This window comes from Barbus barbus, assembly GCF_936440315.1.
Source record: "Barbus barbus genome assembly, chromosome: 17".
NCBI classification, from domain to species: Eukaryota; Metazoa; Chordata; class Actinopteri; order Cypriniformes; family Cyprinidae; genus Barbus; species Barbus barbus.
Genome location: NC_136745.1, coordinates 992238 through 1016857, shown reverse-complemented (window position 1 = coordinate 1016857; position 24620 = coordinate 992238). Strand labels below are relative to the sequence as shown.

Sequence of the window (24620 nt, the reverse complement as noted above, 5' to 3'; positions counted from 1 at the left end):
TTTACATTTTAGTTCCTGTGTAAATGTAAGTGAACGTAGGCGTGCTTATGAGATCATGCTGTATTGGGTTACAAGTGCTCTCACTAGAGTACATGTTTTGGCAGGTTTGGTGTCGGGGCAGTAACTGATGGAGGAGATCAGGGGCATTTGGTAAACAGGCTCTCAGCATGAGCCAGCTTTAGATGATGAGTACCAGTAGAGAAGCGGCGGCTGTAGCTGTAGGGAGACACAAAGGCTGGCTCTCTGATGTCATGAAGGGCAGATCTGACACGGGTGGCAGCCCAGCGTAAGTGCTGAGTCTGCCCAGGTAGATACTGCAGTAGGCTCTATATGAGAGAACACTGTGTGAAGGGAGCATCCTGCAGCACCGAGGGCTTGAGAACGTGACGGGATGAGCTGCTGGAGAGAAGCAGCTGGGCAAGAAGCATGGCCCTGAGGAGGTGATACCCAAGCTTGCTGGAGGTCCATAACACCTGCCTGCAGTCAGATCAAATCAATGCATGATGGCTCTTAATGGAAACTACTGTTAATGAACATTTTAGCTAAAATAATAACAAAATGAAACAAACCCTATAGCTCTATAGCAAAAGATTTTAAGTCGAGGTTAAAGGGACTGTGCCATGCATACGACTCCAGCATCCCATCCAGCACGCCTCTAGAAGAATGAGATGGTGAGATTTCAGAAATCTGCTAACACATGTACAACACCATCAAGAGTTATAAACGTCATCTATTGTTATGTGTTTATTTCAGATTATTCCGCCACTGTAAAACCTTTTTATAGCTTGGCAAACATACATAATATAGTTCATACAGACAGTAACTTTCATTACCCATTTCGTTCCCTGAAGCCCTTGGCAAAAGGATTCCTATTGATTTTCAGTTTTGTTATCTTAAAGGTATCAGAAAATACACAATCAGTCAAACACTTTGGAAATATATATTTCTCCATACAGACCTATAATTTTACACGTATGGAAAACTGTTTCCACCACTAAATAAAAAATAAAATAAAAACAAAATTCTCACAATTCTGGCTTTTTTTTTCTTGCAATTGCAAGTTTCTCACTCTTCTGATGTTTTTTTCTCAGAATTGTGGGATTTAAACTTGCAATTGCGAGCAATAAATTAAAACGGCGAAATATAAACTTGCAATTCTGAGATAAAGGTCATAAAGTCAGATGCAAGTTTATATCACAACTGTAAGTTTATATCTCACATTTCGGACTTCATAACAAGCAATTGTGAGTTATAAAGTCAGAATTGTAAGATATAAACTCAAAGTTCTGATTAAAAAAAAAGTTGACTTTATAACTCACAGTTGCACATTGTAATCTCACAACTATGAGAAAATAACTAAACTCACAGTTGTGAGAAAAAAGCAGAACTGTCAAATAAAAGTCACAATTATGAGATATAAATTGTGTTTTAATATCTTACGCTTGAAATCAGAATGACTTGCCACAACATTACATGTTCCAGGTTTTATAGTATCTGTAGAATGAAGCATGTGTAAAAGAACAGGTTTTATTATGTAAGCTACCAATAATTATTTGTATTCATCTGCACTCTACATCCAGGTCAGTCTAATTTAGAATTTCAGTATCGTCCCAGCCTTTTGGACCCATTCAAATTTTGTCAAATTTTCCAACATAAATGCAGAAGCGTGTCGTATTAATCTGAGATAAACTGCAGAGTTAGGTGTTGAGATGAGTGACCTGTTGGTTCTGGTAGGCTGTGACAGTGGTGAACTGAGTCTCAGAGAAGGAGAAGGTGTAGACGCCATCCGCCGGCAGAGACACCAGAGTCTGTGACAGCCGTTCAAGAGCGCTGTGCTGGATAACGTGAATGCGTGGCCTGTACTTGTGCATGGACTTCAGGATTATCTGAATTTCAAATCACATTGGACATATTTAGTTTATATATATATAACTGTTATTGTTAATTGTTTTAGTGTAGAGGTGTTCATGTTGAAGAAGGGAACTCACATGGCCTTTGTCATCCATCTCATTGTTGGTGAGTTTGACCCGATCAAAGCTGATGAGCTGTCTCATCCAGGTCTGTCCTGAAGACGGCGAGTCCGGGTGGACATACAGATGAGGAGGGACACAGGGATGATCCGTGTTTCCAGCCACCATCCACTGAGAGCTGTGGTACACATACCTGACACAGGTGATAATAACAATAACTGAGATTTCTAGTGCTGTTCCTTGTTCTCCTCAATACACGATTTAAGCATTTGAAACAAGTGTATGTAATTACTTAATAGATTTTTTCTATGAATTAACTGACTATGCATTTATTTGAGATGAGATTATATTAAATTGCCGGCATTAATCTTTTACTATTCTCACCATCTTCATTCATTAATTGAATTGTATGTTTGATAATCAGTTCAGACTGAAGGACCTGTATCTCTTTGAGTCCACAGGCATGATGTCCATGGCAATGGAGTATAGCTGGTCAGGATCCAGATTGTGCACCTTGACTCGGACAGAGGGGAACATTCTCCTGAGGAGAGGATAGATACACGATCAACACTGACATTATAACATCAGTACTGCAGTTTGACTAGTTACAGGTAAAATACTGAATAGTATAATACAGTTAGCATAGGCCTACTTCCAATAGTTAAAACATAAGTCAAAATAAAGACTGGCAAGCTGACACTAGTTGTGTAAAATTTTGGGGCAGTCAGAGTTTACACGTATCACAGATTTTATTTATTTTTAGCTTCAGACTATGAGAGGATGTCAAAAGAATCAAAAAGCAGGTTTTTTTCAGTAGGCGTCATACACTTGCCGACTTCGTAAATGGTTAAAGAGAAAAACTGGGCATTATACATTAAACAAGGATCACATATTAATAGACTGTCGTTCTAAACACAGCAAACTCACACAGAAATATATGCCTCATTTTAGTGTAATCCAGCCTTAAAGGTCAACACAAGTGTAGGCTAATATTGAGGTTAAATTGTGATTACCTCCCAGCTTTGGTGATGATCATCTCTGTGCCGATCTCATGAAATCTCTTCCACAGGTTAGATCCTTGAAGATCTACTCCAACTTCTCTCACGGCTTCACATTCTGTGACTGCAGGTCTGCTGGACTTCACGCTTTTCTTCTTCTTGTCGTTTCGCTGATCTTCACAAGCCATCAAAATGACATAGATTACATAAATGGTAATGCAACACAAATACTTAAAACAGTAGCCGGACATTGATATTTTTTCTTCTCCCTCTGAATTATGCTACACTAACCCTGCGTGTCAATGAAAGTTGCTTTTGGTGCATCTCTGTCATAATCCTAGATGCACTGCAACTTGTCATTCTTCATATTTTCCACCTTCATCCTCTTGAAACTTTCCCGTGAAGCATCCGCGGAGAGCGCCTGCATTCTGAGCGCAGATCAGCTGAAGAGATGAGGGTCTGTCAGCAGCACACACATCTTTCTCTGCTCTCTGTCCTGCTCGCTCTCCTCTGAGCGGTTTGTGTTCATGATTCACCTCTTCATTTCTCATCCTCTTAACTGCTCGTTGGCCGATGGGAAGGAGATGCTCTTGTTCGCAAATTTACTGGCACCAATAGGACCTCAGAGGACTGGAAGAATGAAACGCCCAGTTCCTAACATACAATCAGCAACAGTTATTTATTTATTTATTTTGTAACACTTTATTTCGATAGTCCATTTTAAATATTCTACTAACAGTAAGTAACTTTGCTACTACATGTCAACTAGCAGTCATTAGAGTATTAGTAGACTGTCTGCTTAATAACGTCTAAACCTTGATGGGTCCACAACATACAACATACTGACTATGAGAAACTTTACAAGTATATGTCAACTCATTCCACTAACCCTAAACCTACCCTAACAGTCCACTCTGAGAGTTAGTAGACATGTAGTTAAAAAATAATGAGAATTTGTTGACATGTAGTTACAAATTTACTTATAGTTAGTAGAATGTCTAAAGTGGACTATCAAATAAAATAAAGTGTAAGCATTTATTTTTATTTTTATTTATTTTTTTGTAGGGTAGAAGTTTTAACAACCAGATAATGTTAATCTGATTGTCACATTATTTATGACAAGAAAACTATTAAAAAATATTAATAATAGAAGAAGAAGAACCCATCGATCAGCAGTGCTGGGTAAATGTTAGTCCGTTTCTGATTACAGATTACATGATGACAGCTGTAGTTAGTAACATAATCTAGGTTACTCATTTTCAGTGATGTATTCTCATTACCTTTTTTTTTTTATCTGATTTTTTAAACTTAATATTAAATACCATATTTATGAAAAAAAGCAAAGAGGAAGAACATTTGTCACAAGTTCACCAGCATCTGTCTTCATGCCTGTCACAGTCACCTCTATGCACTACGTTTCCCAGAATCCTCCCCGGCTCACACCTGCTCACAGTCCATGATCACCATCACCTGAATTCCAATCACCCATACCTGAAACTGATTATCACCACTCAGCCACCCTACTTCAGCACACACATCACCTTCAGTTATTGTCTGGTCTCGTTTCAAGTGAAGTCGCTACCAAAGACTTACCTGACTCACCAAACATCTGTATCCTTACTTGGTCATTCAAGACTCGGTCAAGCCTGTCCAGAAAATCTTTAGAAATAGGAAAGATCACCAGATAGCGACACAAGCTAAATTGGCTGATCTAATCTGAGATTGACCTGCTCACCTGTTGTTTCTCAGCCTCCAGTTATCCTGTTAATAAAGAGACCTTCACTTACCTGTTACCCTCCTCATGGTCTCCTTCTGTTCTGTGACAACATTAAATTAGACACATTCAATTCATTTTTATATTAACATCATAATTTGCATTAAACATTACATTACACCAGGGTTTCCCAAACTGGTCTAAATGTTATAACTTAGGTGGGCTTGTGAGTTTATAAAAAGCTATTAATTAAGCTCATAAAATGCAAAATAAATAATTTAAATACCTGGACACTAAAAGTAGAATTATTTTATTTGTATACATGCATGTCAATGTGACTATTAACCAATACCAAACAGCAAACATGCAAATGTGTTGTTAAATTTTGAAATATTAACTTTCTCAGAGATATTTCAAGTAAACATTTTATGACAATGTGGTTTAGCTGACAAATATGTTTGGAAATCCGTGCATTACGTGAACAGACATTAGTAAACATGAAAACAGCAATGACATCCAGGCTTGAAATATATTTGTCCAGACTTCAGAATCAACAGTTACTGAAGGTTACTCTGGATATGATGAAGACACAAGCTATAAGTTTCACAGCTATACATCACCAGTGTTTAGTGATTTGCATAATTATTTACTTTATGCATGGTCTAGTAGCTTGAGAGGTGCTCTTTTCACCCAAATTCAGAATGTTTTGCAAAATTATTTACACTACATTTACACAGTCATTCTATATTATGAATATAGTCACACAGTAGGATTTTTAGAAATGAAAATTAAAAAGAGAAAAGAAAAAAAGACTGTCAGACAGACATAGATTATACAGTCTGGTCTCATTTTTTATACGTAGGTATTCATAATGATTCATAATGATTCATAAATCTTTTATTTTCAGTTAATTTAAGTCTATTTAAGTTATAATACAGGTTGTTATTGTTTTGAAAAGTGAAAGAAAGTGAAAGTGATGTGAAGTACTTAGATATTCTCAAAACTTTACATCAATCATCTGATCTGATCATTTTTAATTTCTACCTTTCAGCTAAGGAAGTCAGTGATGTCACAGAAGAAAAATCACAATGCATATTGGGCTTGGGGAAATGAGTGATAGCATCCACTTTACAGTCAACAGTCTGAACTTGCCCCTCCACTGACAACCTTTCTGTGAATATGTTATCAAGTCTTCACCAAATTTATATTTTTTCCTAAACATGCTGGTTTATGGGCAAAGAATCACCACATCATGTTCTATCAGTGAAGTATAAGAAGAAGGAACATCAGAAAACACGTTCAGCAGTGGTAAAATATAAAAAGGTAAGAGTTAAGATTTAGACTTATTTACAGATTTATTATTTTCAGATTTTTCAACTTTCTCACCACTAGTACTGTAACTGGAAAAACATCAGCCTCAACTTCCCTCAAGAGTGACTAACAGCTCTATCAGTAACATTGGAACACAATGGGCAAGTCAAAACTTCAGCACTGGACAGCATCTTATTTTCAGGTAAATCAGCCCTGGACAGCATCTTATTTTCAGGTAAATCAGCACTGGACAGCGTCTTCTCCTTCGTCAATCCATCCAGACATTTCTGGCAGTTTCTCAAAGTATGGCTTAAGCATGTTAATAGAGCATAGAGTTTTTTATTTGTGTCAGATGTAGATATCACATACTCAAGCTCATTTACCTTGTCTTGGTAAGAGTCAAAGAAACAAGCGAAATAAGATATTATGATGCATTTTGTATTTTGACGGTAGCCACTGAATTCGATAGTACAAAAATAAAAACCAAAAAAAAACATGAAGCACCTCAGTTTTTGAGTGAAAAATAAAGCATTATTTGCGGATAATTTTGGCAATATTCACTCAAAAGCTGAGGTGCATAACCTCAGATTAATGAGGCCAATGATCAATAAGTTCCAAAGTGAAATACAGAACCTGTTACATATTGAATAAATAAATAAACAGCTATGAAATGCACAGCTTACACTGCAGACAGCTGAGGAATATGGGAATAAGAGACACATGAATAACCAATAAAGAATAATGGTTACAAGAGAAAACTATTGGTACTTTGTAGGACATCTAGTGGTGAATATATGGAGTTACACATGAAAAAAATTACACTCACTGAACCACATTTGACTTTTGACAGACAGAAAGAAAGACAGATGTCCTTCTCCCTGGAAAATTGCCTTTATTTATGCTTATATTCATTCAAATAATAAAAATAACTAAACCGGGTTATTATTACAGCTACAAGTATGGATTTATAATCAACAACGTTTAAATGCCATAAACTATTCTAAGACTATTCTAAAAGATGCATATGAAAGCAATGTGAGTCGATCGCTTCAGTTTGTTGAGCACCATAATCACGAGTGGGTCTTATAAAGTTTGTGATAGCTGGTCTCATGGTGCATGGCATGCTATGTTGTTATTTTTATCACGCTGTGCTCCCTGTCTGTGTAATTCATAAACACGAGTTTATTATGCACAGTACAATCAGATGACTGACTTTGAAACGGAGTAGTTTTCTGTAAAGATAACAGGCTTGTATTAATAGTGGAATGTTTATTTACAAAGGCTCTTCTCTAGGAGCAACAGCTCATTTGTGTTTAAAGCAACATACTTTTCTTTTCATTTCATTTCATTTTTTATTTCTAAAGCACATTTAAAAACAACCCAGGGTTGACCAAAGTGCTGTACAGATCATAGTCATCAAATAAAGGTACAATTTACAATCTCACAAATAGCAAAACAAAGACACTAAGATAGTAAATTAAAAACCCACACTAAAAAGATGAGTCTTAAGTTTTAACTTAAATAAAGAAAGTGATGACACCATTCGGATTGAAACCGGTAGGCTATTCCAGAGTTTAAGACCTACTGTCGCAAAAGCTCGGTCTCCTCGATATTTCAACCTAGATCTACAAACAGAGAGCAATCCAAGGCTGCCTGATCTGAGTGACCTAGAAGGATTGTGATACTTTAAAATGTCAGAAAGATACGTTGGTGCTAAGCCATGTAGTGATTTAAAAACAAAAACAAGAATTTTAAATTCTATTCTCAGTTTTACTGGAAGCCAATGCAAAGAGGTTAAAATGGGTGAAATATGATCAAATTTTCTACTGCCAGTCAGCAACCTAGCTGCAGCATTTTGTACCATTTGAAGACGACTGATAGATGATTGATTTGCTCCATAATAGAGAGAGTTGCAGTAATCGAGGCGTGAGGTGACGAATGCATGGATGACTATTTCAAAGTTCTTTATAGAAAGAACAGGTTTGACTTTTGCAAGACATCTTAAATGATAAAAACAGGATTTAACCACAGAATTAATTTGTTTGTCAAACTTAAGACCTGATCCAAACAAGACACCTAGATTTTTTGCACAAGGAGTAACATGAATGAATGAATGAATGATGCGTTTATATAGCGCTTTATTGTGTATTGCTGTACACCCAAAGCGCTTTACAATCATGTGGGGGGGGGGTCTCTCCTCAACCACCACCAGTGTGCAGCATCCACTTGGATGATGCAAGGGAAGCCACAGTACAACGGCGCCAGTGCGCTCACCACACACCAGCTACAGGTGGAGAGAAGAGAGAGATAGAGCCAATCAAGTGTATGGGGATTATTAGGAGGCCATGATAGACAAGGGCCAGTAGAGGGAATTTGGCCAGGACGCCGGGGTTACATCCCTACTCTTTACGAGAAACATAAGGGTTTAAGTAGCCAAGGTCCAAATCACCAAGGTCATAGGAATCACTTGGACCAAACAGTATAACCTCGGTTTTATTCTCATTTAAGGCTAAGAAATTTTGTGAAAGCCAAGTTTTCACTTCAGGAAAACAGGCTAGCAAAACCTCTATGGACCTTGAATCATTATGTTTAAAAGGGATGTATAATTGGGTTTCGTCAGTGTATAGGTGAAATTAAACTTCAAATTTGGAAAAGATGGAACCCAGTGGCAGTAAGTATAGAGAGAATAATGTTGGTGCAAGAATAGATCCCTGCGGGACACCACAAGAAAGATGAGCAATTGAGGAAGTGTATTTTCCCATACAAACAGAGAACGTCCTATTAGTTAAAAAAGACCGGATCCAATTCAGAACGGTACCCTGAAAGCCTAAAAGATTTTCCAGACGGGAGATAAGAGTAGAATGATCAAACATGTCAAATGCTGAGCTGAGATCTAAAAGGACCAGAGCAACAGCACTCCCGTTATCTGTAGCCAGCATAATGTCATTAGTAACTTTCAGTAAAGCAGATTCAGTACTGTGTAGTTTTCTAAATCCAGACAGAAAATGATCATATAATGAGTTCGAATCCAGAAAAGAGTGTAGTTGAGTGAATACAACCTTTCCAAGATTTTTGAGATAAAAGGGAGATTCGAGATTGGTCTAAAATTACCTAAATCAGACACATCAAGATTTGGTTTCTTCAAGAAGAGTCTTCCCTCACTGTCTTGTGAGAAGACACAGCCTGCAATGTGGACGAAGTGCAATGGCCAGATCCAACTAGACCAAGAGATGATGCTTAGGTCTTTTTATTTATTTATTTGTTTCCCCTCAAATGTTTGATGTACTAATCATTTGATGTCTGTGTGTAGTTACTATACAAAAACACCATTTTCATTAAGTTAAAATAGTTTTGAAAGAATTTTAAAAGCTGCAATGTTGCAGCTGAACTTCTGTCACTGAGAGAAGATGCTAGAATAAATGTGTGTGATAAATCCTCATATATATAGACAGTAATTGTCAGTCCTCTGTCTGTGTGTCATGTGTTCCTGCCTCTTGTGTCCTTATTTGGTTTGTTTCCTGTCCTCGTCTAGTGTGATTATTGGTTAATTCTTGTCTAGCCGTGTTTGTTTAATTGTCTGATTTACCTGAGTATATTAGTCCTGTCTCTTCTGTTAGATTTCATCTGGTCTACTCGTTACTCCCCGGTGTCTGTGTCTGTGTCTGTGTCTGTGTCTGTGTCTGTGTCTGCCTTGCCTTGTCCTGATGTCGACATTAAAGTCTATTGTTTGAGTTTACGTCCTCGTCTGCGTGTCCTTGATCCTCCCTGCTGTGTGCAGTGACAGTAATATCAAGTCACCTTTATTTATATAGCGCTTTTAGCAATACAGATTGTGTCAAAGCAACTTCAAATATCAAAATAGTATGTTAATAATGTAACATGACAAGATTAAACACTCAATTTTCAGTTAAAGGCATTTCATTATTGAATTCAATGACATGAGTCCTGCTAATGTGTCATTCTGTGTCACAAGTCACTGTTTTTATTGTCATGCATTTAACTGTTAAATGTGGAATTTGTTTTTATTTTTAGGTTACATCTTGTAGTAATTTGTGTTAAAATGTGTAAATGAAATGAAATTTCAAGATGTTATAGCTCATATTACAGGGTTTTTTATTTTATTTTTTATTTGCTTTGGTACACTGTTAGCGATTTCTGTAAATTACACAGTATTTAACTGTAATATGAACTGTACTTTACTGTAAAACAGTTACACAGTATATTACTGTATTTTCAAGTTGCATTATGGGAAATATCCGCTTGGCGCCATTAAAATACAGTATTTTTCATTGACTGTAAATCCAAATACAGTTAAAAAAAAAATGAGTGCAAAACCTGACCAATGACAGAAAGGCTTTTTCTTCTGCTCGGAGAAACAAGAAGAAGAAGAAGAAGAAAAGGACGACGCACACACCTCGCAGCTGCAAATGTATGTCCAATATTTTTGCTTTTTCATTACATGTTTTATGTCAGTGTAGTTGTTGGTTTAATTAAAAACAAAATAATAGTAATAATAATCTAAACACAGATTACGACACGACGCGCAGTTTCCTCACGGTGTTCGTTAGAGAGCGGAAACTCATTTGCAATTGAAGAGAACTTTGCGCAAATAATAATAAAAAAGATCTTTCTGTCTTTTCTGTCCTTTTTTTGTAGAAAGTTTCACCATCAAAGTGTGAACAAAAACAGGTCTCTGTCTTGGTTTTGACCACGTCGGTAGCAGGTGAGTTTTTATGTGAACTTGTATGAAATTGTTGGCTAACAAACTGAGCTTTCAATGGTACAGCTATGTAATCGCTATGTAATCGCTTATATAAGTGTATAAATGTACAGCATGCATTTAATGCTAGCATGAAACCCGTGGCGCCTCTTTGGAGATATTATGCATTTATTAATCATGTCAAAGCACGAACTTCAGGTTTTCGTGTATGCATGCACTTTCTTATAGCCTCTCCGCTCTTCAGTCACACACGTAACGTTACCGCAAACACAGAAAGCCCGCCTAAATAGTGAACAGATCCGAACAACACAATCTGAATTCTATATGCACCGTGGAAAGCTGTAAGTTACTTTCGTGTCGACTAAATTCTCCAGCCTTTGTGAACACCTAAGATGGTGAGATGGTAAAACAAAATAAAACTGAAAGTCCAGTTAGTAACTGTAAAAGGTATTTTAGAGTGAAATAATAATTTTCAGCACACCTTATAGGAAGCATAAATGTGATTTTGAGAAATCTGAGTAGATTAACGTTACTGCGCTTTCTGCTGCTGTGCCAGATGTGAATCTGTCCTGTTGTTGATGGCCCACTTAAAAGAAACAGGATTAGATGTTCCTTTTAGTATGTGTTTTTCATTTAAATATCTGACAACTGACGATTGCTATACTGTATAACTGACTATATAATGTGTGTGTCTGTCTGCTCGATTGCTCCTGTCTGCCGTTCTGCTGAGAGGTTGCGATTGTAGCTCCGTGTAGCTTCGCTTTCTGCTGAAATTTACAATCACTCTCTGTTGTTTAAAGTGATAAAATATAACTTAATTCCCTCCATATTTCTGATATTATCTATCAAACTGATCTGACTAATTTGATCCTTCGCTTTTAATCTAAAACCGTGAGTGCAACGTGTGTGCCATGCATTAGCATTCATTAGCCGGTTAGCTTGTCATTCGCGTTTCTATTCACGCCTATTATTGTTTTCTTTTTTCTCGCTCCTTTTCATCTCTCTCTCGCTCCGTTTGAACTCACAAGTTCATTAAACAACAGTGGTAATCATTCCTCTATCACGGTGAGTAATGGCTTCTCCTTCTCTCGTTATTTGCACTTCATGTCACATGTATAGTTTATCTCTCTCTGTCAGCGACGAGGCATTCACATGTGACAAATGCAGGGATATAGTTAGGCTGACAGAGAAGATTTTAGAACTAGAGACACGCATCCAAACTTTAGTTGAGGACAGTAAGAATGTGAGGGCTGTAGATACTGCTTTGGATGCGACTAGCTCAGGGAGTCCTGTACATTATTCGGTTCCGGTAGAGACCATGCAGCAGGGCAGCTGGGTGAATGTGAGGCGGCCTAGTCGCGGGTCAAAACACCACTCTTCTGTTCCGATTAGAACATCAAACAGGTTCTCCCCACTCAGTGAGGCACCCACTGAGATACCTGATGAAAGTGCTCTAGTTATTGGCGATTCTATTGTACGGAACGTGAATAGAGACACCAGCCACCATAGTCCAATGTTTACCGGGAGCCAGAGCGCCTGACATCTTGGCAAATTTAAAAGTGCTGACTAATGCTAAACGTAAATTCAGTAAGATTGTTATTCATGTCGGCGCTAATGATGTTCGACTTTGCCAGTCGGGGATCACTAAAAATAATGTTAAAGAGGTGTGTGAACTTGCAAGTATGATGTCAGACACTGTAATATGCTCTGGTCCCCTTCCTGCTTACCGGGGTGATGAGATTCATAGCAGACTGCTGTCACTCAATGGCTGGATGTCTAAGTGGTGCCCGCAGAATAACATAGACTTTATAGACAATTGGACGAGTTTTTGGGGCAGACCTGACCCGTTGAAAAGAGATGGTGTTCATCCCTCTTGGGGTGGTGCCGCTCTTCTCTCTAGAAATATGGCACATAGTCTTAGAGTTCATACTTGACTAACTGGGGCCCAGGTCAGGAAGCAGACAGACTGGCTAAACCGACCGTCTGCTAGCCGCCTCACGTCACAGAAGTCAGTTAATTCTCAGCACATAGAGACTCTTTCACCTAGATATCACACTATAGAGACTGTGTCTGTTCCCGAACTAGAAAATACAGAAAACATCCAAACCAAATTAAGAGTAACAATCTAATTGATGTTCAACAAATAAAAAATGCTTACAACACAGATAAACAATTTATAAAACTTGGCTTACTGAATATCAGAGCCCGTATTCATAAAGATTCTAAGAATCCTCTCAGAGAGCTCCTATTTTATCTTAAAAATTCCTAACTAGGAGTTTTAGCTTAAGAGTGATTCAGGACCAATCTGAGAGCAACTCTGAGTAAGGAAAAGACAAAAACTTTCATCTTAGTGAGGAGGCAGGGCTTACCCTGTTGCTAGGAATGACACAGTCTTTTGACTGTGATTGGTTGGTTGTCCAGAAGGAAATAAAAGATCTCTTTTAAGAGTAGGGTATATTATAAGCCTTCACTTTGAAATTACAGGCGGACTTTTTCCTCTCGCTCTTTCTCTCTTTCTCACACACACACAAACACACACACACACATTATATATGTATATATATTCTTTATTTTTAATTTACCATGCTGTCATACTTACAGAGCCGGTGCCAGGGCACCTCCATCGGGGGGCATTTCAATTTCTGATTTGTGTGTGTGTCGGGGTGGAGGGGGGCTGCAATCTGTGATGTCGTGCAGTTGCTGACGCTCGCTAAAGCGTGCAATCGCTTTATGTGCGCTGTTTTATCGGTACTTTCGCTTTCAAAATCGATCGCGTTCAGCAAGGAGGGGAGAGGATGGAAAGTGGGGGGGCACAGTAACTCGTTTGGGGGGGCACGGCCCGCGAGTACCCCCCCTTGGCGCCGGCCCTGCATACTTACCGTGAAATGAACAGAGACATAGCCTAATAAGTACTGTAACTGACCCAAATCATCACATATAGCATGGTATGGTAGAACCATCACTTCTACCACAAAAGACTGCTTTGTAAGTAATCTTCCTGATTTATCTCAATTCCTCAGCATATCCAATAGCTCAGAACACCTTGATGATGTAACAGAAACTATGGACTCTCTCTTTTCTAGCACTTTAGATACAGTTGCTCCTTTACGCTTAAGGAAGATCAAAGAAAACAGTCTGACTCCGTGGTATAATGAGCACACTCACACCTTAAAGAGAGCAGCCCGGAAAATGGAGCGCAGCTGGAGGAAAACAAAACTACACTGAAAAAAAAGATTTGTTGGATTTACTCAATTGAATTATGGACATTGGTTCCACACATTTAGTTTAAGTTCACAGTGTCCTACACATTTATGTTGTTTCATTATAATACCTTTGTGTTAATCAGATGTATTTTCAAAAAGTAATGTGTACATAGTCTTTTTAAGTTATCCTAACATAATTCAGTTATGTTAGCTTAACATTATTTTATATATGCTTTGATCATGTTAATCCTGTGCAATTAAATTAAGTTATCTTAACATAATTTTGATAACTTTGCTAAAATTAAATTTTAATACAAATTATTATTGTTGTTTCATTTTCAATAACACAAAAACCTTCTGTAAAGCCTTTATTTAATCATTTGAACAATGCGTCATTTAAATGACATGTCTAAACAACAGCGTCTTTTATCACGAAGATGCCCATGGTGGTCTTCTCAGTGGCACTCTGTAAAAGATCTTCTTCCATGTCCTAAAGATAGAAAACAAGATGAATATGTATTTAACACACAAACAAGAAATATGAGGGGTAGCTTTTTTGTATCTTACTAGGCAAGTCATTTTTAGAAAATGCCAGTGCTTGCGGTGACCCCAATCTTCTATCCTGTTATATTAAAAGGCATAATGGAATATTACTTAAAGAAAGGACCATCAAATTGTTATTTTACATTATATTTTGACTTAAGAACTACAAAAATGGGGTTACCCTCACGAAAAAGAAGTTTATACAAGTGTGCTATTAGTATACTTCTTTTAAACTTAAAAATAGGAAAGTATACTTTCAGTCTACTTTTTGTGTACTTCTCAGAAATGTGTTTTATGTACTTCTCAGAAATATACTTAAAATGACATAAGTATACTTGACTTATACTTAGTATATAATATATTTAGACTTATAAAAGTCTAAATATATTGTATATAATAGTTTATACAACAGTTCGTTCTGGTTCTCAAATCTGATTGGTTGAGAACCGTGAGATATTGTACTGGTATCGCTACAGGAATGCCCTTTCACAATTTTGTAATCCCTCCAATTGTTCTAGCCGGGTCTTTGTGTGTTCAGATATTCATATAAAATATATACAAATTAATACCTAAATAGGGACATAGAAGTTTACTTAAAGTATGATGTAAAGTTCACTTAAAGAAAACTTATGAGTATACTTGCAGTATAAACCTACTGTCAGGATCTCGGTGGGGGCTGCCTTGTTTTGTTGTCCTGGAGCACGTGGTCTTTGTTTTGACAGCTTGCCATGTGCTCCGCTGTCACGTTGTGTCGACTCCGCCCCTCTTGTTATCCTGTTTGCTAATTCTCTCTACTCACCTGCACTCTATCTTGTCCTCATTATCTCCCCTTTATCTTGCCCTCGTGTCTGTCGTTCTGTGTCAGTCCGTATGCGTGATTCTGAACGAATGTTTTTCTCGCTGCTGGTTGTGTATGCTGACCCAATATCGTTTTTGTTTATTTTTCTAGTCCTGTCGGTCTGGCGCTCCTGTTTTTTGCATCCTTCACTTTTTGTACTCGCCTGCATCTCTAGGACTCTGGTTGGCTCTCTGCCTTGGATATTTTCTGCCCGAATGCCCGCCTCGTCACAGTAATTCCTTCCGATTCATCTCGGTTCGCGCCCGGCGCTTACTCTGGATTTCAGCGGCGGCTGGTTGTTGCAGTCTCGCCGCCACTTTGCCCCGCTGCCTCGGCTGAAGCTGGATTGATTTTCACGTTGTGCTAACGGACTGTTTGCTGGCGGAGAACGCCGTCCGGCTGACTTTTTGGACTGAGCTCTTTCTGTTTTCTTTTTTTTTTTTTTTTTTTTTTTTTTTTTTTGGCAAATAAATATTTGAGTTTATTCACCTGCTATTGGTTCTCGTTCCTGACACCTACTAAACTAGTAGTTTACGGAGACTATACTTCAAAGTGCACTTAAATGCTACAAGTATTTAATTAGTAAACTATTAGTATACCTTAAAGTTCACTTTTTGTATAGTTGAAGTACAAACTATTGAAATAAGTATTGAAGAAGTATCAAGAAGTATTGAAATAGTACACTTACAAGTATGCTTAAAATATACTTGAACTTTACTTAAGTATACTTAATAAAATTTATTTAAAAGTATACTTTTTGGTAAGGGTAGTTTTTTTAGAACCAAAAACAAAAAAGTGCATATTAGATGAAACCATGGTTTTTAGATGTAGTAATGTATTGCTTGTTGAACATAGCTTGACCGATGGAATCTGTACTATAACCACTCACCACGTCTCCTGAATGAGATCTTTAGGGTCCTCATTAAGATAGATACAGAGTCCTTTGATGGCAAGTTCACGAGCTGCATCAATGTCATTCTTAAAAAAATAAGCCAGAGCAGAAAAAGAAAGGTTAGTTACAGACATTACTCAAAACACAATTAAACAAAAGAGCACAATAGGTCTCGTTCACTAAAAGTTCATAATTTATATTAGGAGTATGGCAAACATGCATGTTATATTCTAGAAAACAGATAATAGCTTGATATTATGATGTGAAACGTAATGCAATTAACATCAAGTACAAAAAATAGAGTATGAATACATGCAAATAATTTCTAGTGTGCTAACCTGAAGCTAAACAATGCATTTTTTAAAATCAGTTTAATCTACTGAAAATTTAATGTCATGTCTGATGCAAAATGGGTTAAGGTGGGGTAAATAATGAAGAAAATACAGCTAGACTGACTGCTTTACACCTTATCATATCATGTTGTGTGATTCAATGAAATACTCTTGACCCATACATTTAGCAGTCTGACAGGCAAACCCAATGGAAAATCATTCACTAAAAATAAAAAATGCATTAAAAACTTTAAGAGAGACCTCACATGGGTCATTTGAATCACCAAATGTTAACATCAGTGCTATCAGCATAGTTAAAACCTTTGGTAAAAACTTGTCCATATGCTGTGCAGACACAGTGGGAGAATGGCAGGTAACCAGCTGGAACCTAACTTTCCCCTTGAATTACTCACCCTCAAGTCGTTTGACAACCCTAGGACATCCATTCACCTTTGGAACGAGCTTTCTGACTCACGCCCATAGACAGCAATGTAACTGACATTCAAAGCACAGAATGCGTCTGCTAAATGACAAAAGTAAAAAAGTAAAGAGTGTAAAGACCATCGACTCTACCGTGCGACTCCACCGGGCAGGGACACCGGCAAGGGATAGTAGTATCGCTTTTTATTAAATTTTTTCATTGATATGTTTATTATTGAAATGTTGTTATATGCATGTGTCAATTTGATTTAATTTCTTTATTTTCTTAAATATGTGGGTATATAGTATTTATAGAGTTGTAACTTTTTAGTTTTAGTTACTTTTTCTTATTTGTAAGTCGCTTTGGACAAAAGCATCTGCTAAATGACAAAAGTAAAAGTAGTAAGTAAAGAATGTCAGTTACGTTGCTGTCTATGGGCGCGAGTCAGAAAACCTTCACAAAAGACTTTGTGAAAGGGGCTTATATGAATGATGTTGAGATGATCACCATATGCAAGTGCAACTTTGCTCACTTACTTGAACTACAGTTGACATCATCTCTTTCAGCTTTCTGCCTTGTTGCCCTGGTCGCCTTTCAAAAATCTTCAGAAAGCGTTCAAAGTGAAGGTCAAGCTGTGACAGAAATTTTGACTTTAGAGGAATGGTCGTGATTCGTTTGCACTCTACATTCACCTGAAAGCAGAATGTTAACACAAAGAAATTAGTTTTCTACCAAAATCTCATTAACAGTAGATGTGAAATCTTAATATTATAATCTTAAAACCTGCCTGAGATAACTTTTTATGAGTTATGGGATGAGGGCGGGGCTATCGAGTATTCATTTACTTGATAAAAGAGGTCACTGTACTAAAAAAAAAAAAACATACTGTATGTTTAACTTGATGTTTATTTGTCGGTAAATCAGTCAGCTTCACATTGTTCCTCTCATAGACATACACTGACGGAGCATCGAGCGCTTTTGTCCATTGCTGTGATAAGACAACGGCGACGAACCCCTCCCCCTAAATACAAACCTAAAGTCAGTGGAGGGTAGCTCAGAGGTAACACAGATTGTCGAATCTGGTCCTAAAAACACATATCAGTGAACTTGGAAGCAGCGGGTTTTCTGACTACAAAGCACAACAACGTTGACATATTTAAGAGATTTTTTTTAACCGATTTCAATGCTTTGCGTTCCATGTAAAGTGCAAAAACGTTTAACGTCAATCTCCATCTCGATATAGTTAAGACTTGGATAATTATTCTTTGTCATAAGGTATTATCAAACCTTGCTCTTATGAAGCATTAATAAATTCAGTTAGGTTTCCCCTTGTTATACGTAACGTTATGCATTCTTTCCTATCAACCCTCAGCACAAAATTCCGTTAAATATTTATAATCACTGATTCTGAAAATCTAAGTTAACTCTAAACGCTGTGAAATTAACACTTTTTAGCCAATGTTGACGGGCATTAGCCTATTAATCGCCTGATGAAAACTTAGTATCCATTTGTGAGTGATTTAATTGCAGTTTGGAAAATTACGAGTAATATTTAACCTTATAGGCCTAACGTTAACGTTAACTCAAAAAAAAAATTCTGCGATTACACTCGACGAAATATGCCGTCGATATGATTTAAAAGCATGTGGAGCTATCTTAAAACACTATTGTTGCATTTAATCTGACAATGAATGCATTTTTAGAATTATCATACGATTTTTTAAAATGAAATTCTTACCTTTTAAGGAGCTTTGGAAACATGTCAGTCAGTCCCCTCAAGTGTCCTCTCCCAGACCAACGGTTCTGCTTTTCAAAGCGCATGAGCGGATGCTCTCGTGCACGTTGCTCCCGCGTAAATGATAAGAGAACTTCACAAAACTGAATTAGATTAATTTTACGCAATGGAATTAAGTTGAGAAGAAAATGTAAGGTAATCGTGTGACATGAGCTCATTTTAATTAAGTAAATCAAACAGCAGAAAAAATAATTTTACGTGAACACCATTTGTTGGAAATCTGAATCAATTTGAACATTTTCTTGCAAAGTGATTATATCATGTTTTGATGACTGTGTTGAATTTCATTTAGACTTTGCATCTCAAACATAAATTTATTAAGTAGACTGTAAGTGTATTGTTTAAGTGAATTCAGTAAAACTGCTTTTCCTTTTTTTCAGTGTAGAGGTATTTCGCATTGCATGGTGGGAAAGTACCCTATCCTACAGAAAAGCATTAAAAACTGCTAGATCTGATTACTTTTCATCTCTTCTAGAAGACAACAAACATAACCCCTGGTATTTATTCAATATAGTGGCTAAATTAACGAAAAATCAAGCAGGTGTTGGCTTTCCCCAAGAGCACAGCAGTAATGACTTTATGAACTACTTTTCTTCCAAGATTGATTCTATCAGAGATAAAATTGTAATCATGCAGCCGTCAGTTACAGTATCACATCAGATTACAGATTACAGCACTACAGATCCCCTGAGGACCAATTCCACTCATACTATAGGAGAGGAAGACTTGTATAAACTTGTTAAATCATCTAAACCAACAACATGTATGTTAGACCCTATTCCATCTAAACTACTAAAAGAGGTGCTTCCAGAAGTCATAGATCCTCTTTTCGCTATTATTAATTCGTCATTGTCATTAGGATATATCCCCAAAACCTTCAAATTGGCTGTAATTAAGCCTCTCATTAAAAAAACACAACTTGACCCCAAAGATCTAGTTAATTACAGACCGATCTCAAATATCCCTTTTCTGTCAAAGATTATAGTCCTCCACGTCTGCTGCATTCTGAAAACTCTGGCTATTTGATAATACCTAGAATATCAAAATCGACTGCGGGCGGCAGATCCTTTTCCTATTTAGCACCCAAACTCTGGAACAATCTACCTACCGCTGTTCTGGAGGCAGACACACTCTGTCGGTTTAAATCTAGATTAAAGACACATTTCTTTAACCTGGCTTACACACAATACATTAATACGCTTCTATTTTTCAAATCCGTTAAAGGATTGTTAGGCTGCATTAATTAGATCAACCGGAACCTGGAACACTCCCCATAACACACAATGTACTCGTTACATCATAAGAAGAATGGCATCTACGCTAATATTTGTCTGTTTCTTTCTTATTCTGTTTCTCAGTCCGTGTCCGGATCAGATGGTGGATTGGCGCTGGGAGATGATGTCTCCCTGATCATCGGCGGAGGCCGGGACACCTGGATGAGCCCCGGGGACATATCCCCAGTGAAGACCTCAACTTAAATGCAATAAAACTAAAAATAAAAGAAAATAATTAAAAATATAATAAAATACCTAACTACATAATACTATTATTGTTAGAAATTGCAACGATATAAAATAGAAATAAATACATTTATACATTGAAAATTTTAATTAAAACAATAAGTAAACAATAAATAAACAATTATCTCCTGGCCAGAGGAGAACTGGCCCCCCGACTGAGCCTGGTTTCTCCCAAGGTTTTTTTTTTGGTTCCTTGCCGCTGTCGGTAAAGGTAAAGGTGACTTGACTTGACTGACACTTAGAAAAAATGGTGTGTGTGTGTAGGTCATAGCAACTCTGGCAGATGCAAAGACCAGGGCCCGTATTCATAAAGATTCTAAGAATCCTCTCAGAAAACTCTTAATTTAGCTTAAAAACGTCTACGTAGGAGTCTTAGCTTAAGAGCGATTCGGGACCGATCTGAGAGCAACTCTGAGTAAGGAAAAGACAAAATCTTTTATCTTAGTGAGGAGGCGGGGTTGACCCCGTTGCTATGTATGACACAATCTTTTGAAGACTGTGATTGGTTGGTTGTCAAGAAGGAAATAAAAGAGTGCTTTTAAGAGTAGGGTATATTATAAGCCTTCACTTTGAAATTACAGGCGGAATTTTTCCTCTCGCTCTTTCTCACACACACACACACACACATTATATATGTATATATATATTCATAATTTTTTATTTACCATGCTGTCATACTTACAGAGGTAAGGCACCTCCATCGGGGGGCATTTAAATTCCTAGGGGGGGCACAAATCACGTTGTGTGTGTGTGTGTCGGGGGGGTGGGGGGGGCTGCAATCTGTGATCTCATGCAGTTGCTGACGCTCGCTAAAGCGTGCAATTGCATTATGTGCGCTGTTTTATCGGTACTTTCGCTTTCAAAATCGATTGCGTTCAGCAAGGAGGGGAGAGGATGGAAAGTGGGGGGGGCACAGTAACTCGTTTGGGGGGGCACGGCCCGCGACGCCCCTTGGCGCCGGCCCTGCATATTTACCGTGTTTTATAGGAAATGAACAGAGACATAGCCTAATAAGTGCTGTAACAGACCCAAATCATCACTGCTGCATAGTTGCATTTTTCCAGCTGCCAAATATGTTAATGTAGTGATTTCTGGCGCTATGGCAATTCTGCGCGGTGTCTGAGATGTTAGCATGTCTTTAATAAGTTCGGTCACAAACATGATCCCTGCACGAACTAATGTGTAGTGTCTTATTAACTCACTGTCATCATTGTGTGCAACACATTTCTTCTCCCTCTTCATTTTCGTCCATTTTCTCCGCTGTTAAAGAAACTCTTAAGCCCCTTAAAAGTCCTCGTCCGTACTCCTAACAAGTTTGACCTTAAGACCTCTTTTAAGGGTTAAGATGCTTTCTGAATTACTTTTTTCTTTACTAGGATTTTTTTCTTTAATTTTAAGAGTAAACGCCTACATTTCTAAGAATTTTCTTAGAATTTTGTCACTAGGAGCTACTTTTTGCATTACAATTCTTCATGAATACGGGCCCAGGCTTTGATTTCTTTCTACTCCAAGGCTGATCATGCTTGGTAAGATCTTTTAGTACATGATTTAGTGATGTTAAAGGGATGATTTTTAAAAATAAACATTTTGTCACACTTTATTCTTGGCTCTCTATGTCTAACTTTCTACCTAACATCTCCTCAAATAAGCTTTGAATAACAAATTTCAACAATAATAAGTAAATGATAATAGAATTGTCATTTTTGGATGAACTATCTCATTGAACTAATGAGAAAGGCTCCAACATCTACATATTTTTACTGACACCAAAATCAAATGTGAAATGTTTTTGCAAAGCTATAAATAACACTATAAAAAAACTGTGATTAACTTCGATGCTGGCGATTGAAGGCAAAGTCTTCTTTCCTGTGATTGACCTACCAGATATGCCCCTTGCATTTGCTCTTCTCTTCGGTTGCTATTATGTTCATAACATCAAGTGGAAGCAGCCACTACTTTGGAGTTTATTCAGATGTAAGTACATCTTGCAGTATGCTGTAATGTTAAGTAAACATTAAAGGGAAAAAGAAGAATGAAAGCCGTTTACATCAGGGATGGCGTGAGGGTGAGTAAGTGATGAGAGAATTAGCATTTTTGAGTGAACAATCCCTTAAATGGAAAAGCCCACTCAAAAATGAAAATTGTCATCATTTACTCACCCTCATGTCTTTCCAAACCTGTATGCATCTCCTTCTTCTGTTTAACACAAAATTAAGATATTTTGAAGAATGCCGGTGGCCAAACAGTTTCGGTTCCCATTGACTTTCATTGTATTTTTTTTTCCATATAATGGAAGTCAACAGGAACCGAAACGCCAACACTGGTCACCAACATTCTTCAAAATATCTTCTTTTGTGTTCCACAGAAGAAGGAAGTGCATACAGGTTTGGAACAACATGAGGGCGAATAAAGGATGACAGAATTTAACATTTTCAGTGAACTATTCCTTTTTAAGGGATTGTTCGCTCAAAAATGCTAATTCTCTCATCACTTACTCACCCTCATGCCATCCCAGATGTGTATGCCTTTCATTATCCTGTGGAACACAATCAGAGGTTTTTAGAAAAAATGATCCATCTCTGTAAGTCCATATAATGCAAGTGGATTGGATCTGTAGAGGCAACGGCGAGCACTCTTCAGAGATCAGAGGATTTCGGCCAATCAGAAGAGTTAGTTTGGGCGCCTATAAGCAGGGAGGGAACAAAAACTTCTTCCAGAGCTGAGAGCGGCAACAAATAAAGTTTTTTTTCTTTCTTTTTCTGAAATCACTCACCGTTATACTGTAAAGTATATTTGTTTATAGTTTAAATATTAAATGAGTTTAGCTCCAACCCTGATAAAACTCACCTACCTGTAGACTTCTAGTAGTCCTATCAGTGTTGGGCACTAACTAGTTACTAGTAACTTAGTTACTGTAATAATATTACTTTTTGCAGTAACTAGTAACTAATTACTAATAAGATTTCAGTGATAATATTACAGTTACTGTCCATAAAACAGCTTAGTTACTTTTTATGTCTTAACCCCGCTGATTTAAAATCCAACAATCAAATAATCCCTAGATTTATTTTCATAAATGTTCATGCATGTGATGTCCCCAGTGCAGCAGGCCAAGCTTGGAATATGGAAAAGCTTACATTCAGCAGATGGAAATATTGCATTATATTGATTTTGTCAGGAAAAAAGATGATCTGAACATGTCTGTTACTCGTCTATAATTTTTGCACCATATTCACTGCAGCAATAGCAGCAAAACACGTGAGAGTACGAGTTTCTTGATTTGTGATTCGTAGAATAGGATTTGTGTCTCTGCAATGAAGGATTCGAGAAGGTGTAACTATTTTGTTGTGTTTGCGACTTTTGTCTGTGGCTTCAAATTTACTGATACACGTGTGGCTATTCTCTACAACTACAAATTCTGCTGTCACAGACGCCGCTCAGCTGTTGTGCACCAAACTTACCTTCATAGATGAGCCTCAAACCATTCCTGAACCAGCTCTGCATGATGGAAACTGACATTGTTCCACACAATAACATCCTGTAGATGCCATCTTCCCCCTGACAGCCCGCTCAAACCCCTTTAGAAAGCTAGCAGGTGTTCTCTACAGCCTGTGTCATGCTGTCGATGGTTGTCCTTTGGCTATAGGTCCACTTTTGCAAGTTGTGTGTGTTCTGTGTGTAGAGTTTTGAGAAATGGAGCCATAGTTTCAAAAAGTGTAAGCATTTTGAAAAAACTGTAAACTGAACAAATTTATATTTGATATTTATATACATTTTTTTGTTGTGAACAGGATACGTTGTGATTTTGTTTTGTTTTTTACTCAAGCAATTGAAAACATCCTGAAATGTTTGAAAAAAGGGCATTTTTGATGATCTGTTATGATAATAGTATTAAGAGTTTTTAAAATACAGTTGCTTGTGTGTATAAACTTATTTTTACTACTCTGTGAGAACCAAAAAGATAGTAAAATAAGGAAAGTTTGACTTTATGGGATCTGACATGATCTTTTATATAAGACTATAACATGACTATATATTACTATAGTCCAAACCTACACCAGCACTCACACAAACCTACCTGTCACATATATATAAATGTTCAAATTAAGTTCGGTTTCTGTGACTGATACATTTAGGGTTGGTGTAGATTAAGTCCAATATAGTGAGTTTTAATATTCTATTAAACATTATTTCTTATCATTTTTAAGATGTTGTCCAACTAAAGGACCCCACAAAGTAGTACAAACAAGGATGTGTGTGTGTGTGTGTGATCTAAATGAATGTTTCGATGGTATTTGAGTTGAGCGAGTTGATCAAACGGTTCTGCAAGTTTGAGGTTTCTTGAGTGATATTGGGAAAGCCC

The 24620-nt window shown here is 37.3% G+C and overlaps 1 protein-coding gene across 1 annotated transcript; it reads right to left on the bottom strand.

Annotated features, from left to right (window-relative positions):
• Positions 1-570: 570 nt before the first annotated feature.
• tbx22 (T-box transcription factor 22) lies at positions 571-23776 on the bottom strand (the record flags this gene model as incomplete). Its single annotated transcript, XM_079438315.1, has 9 exons — positions 571-655; positions 834-892; positions 1719-1886; positions 1989-2163; positions 2410-2511; positions 2984-3143; positions 4562-4627; positions 4756-4785; positions 23719-23776. 9 exons carry the CDS (start codon positions 23774-23776, stop codon positions 571-573), a joined length of 903 nt encoding a protein of 300 aa, XP_079294441.1.
• Positions 23777-24620: the final 844 nt, after the last annotated feature.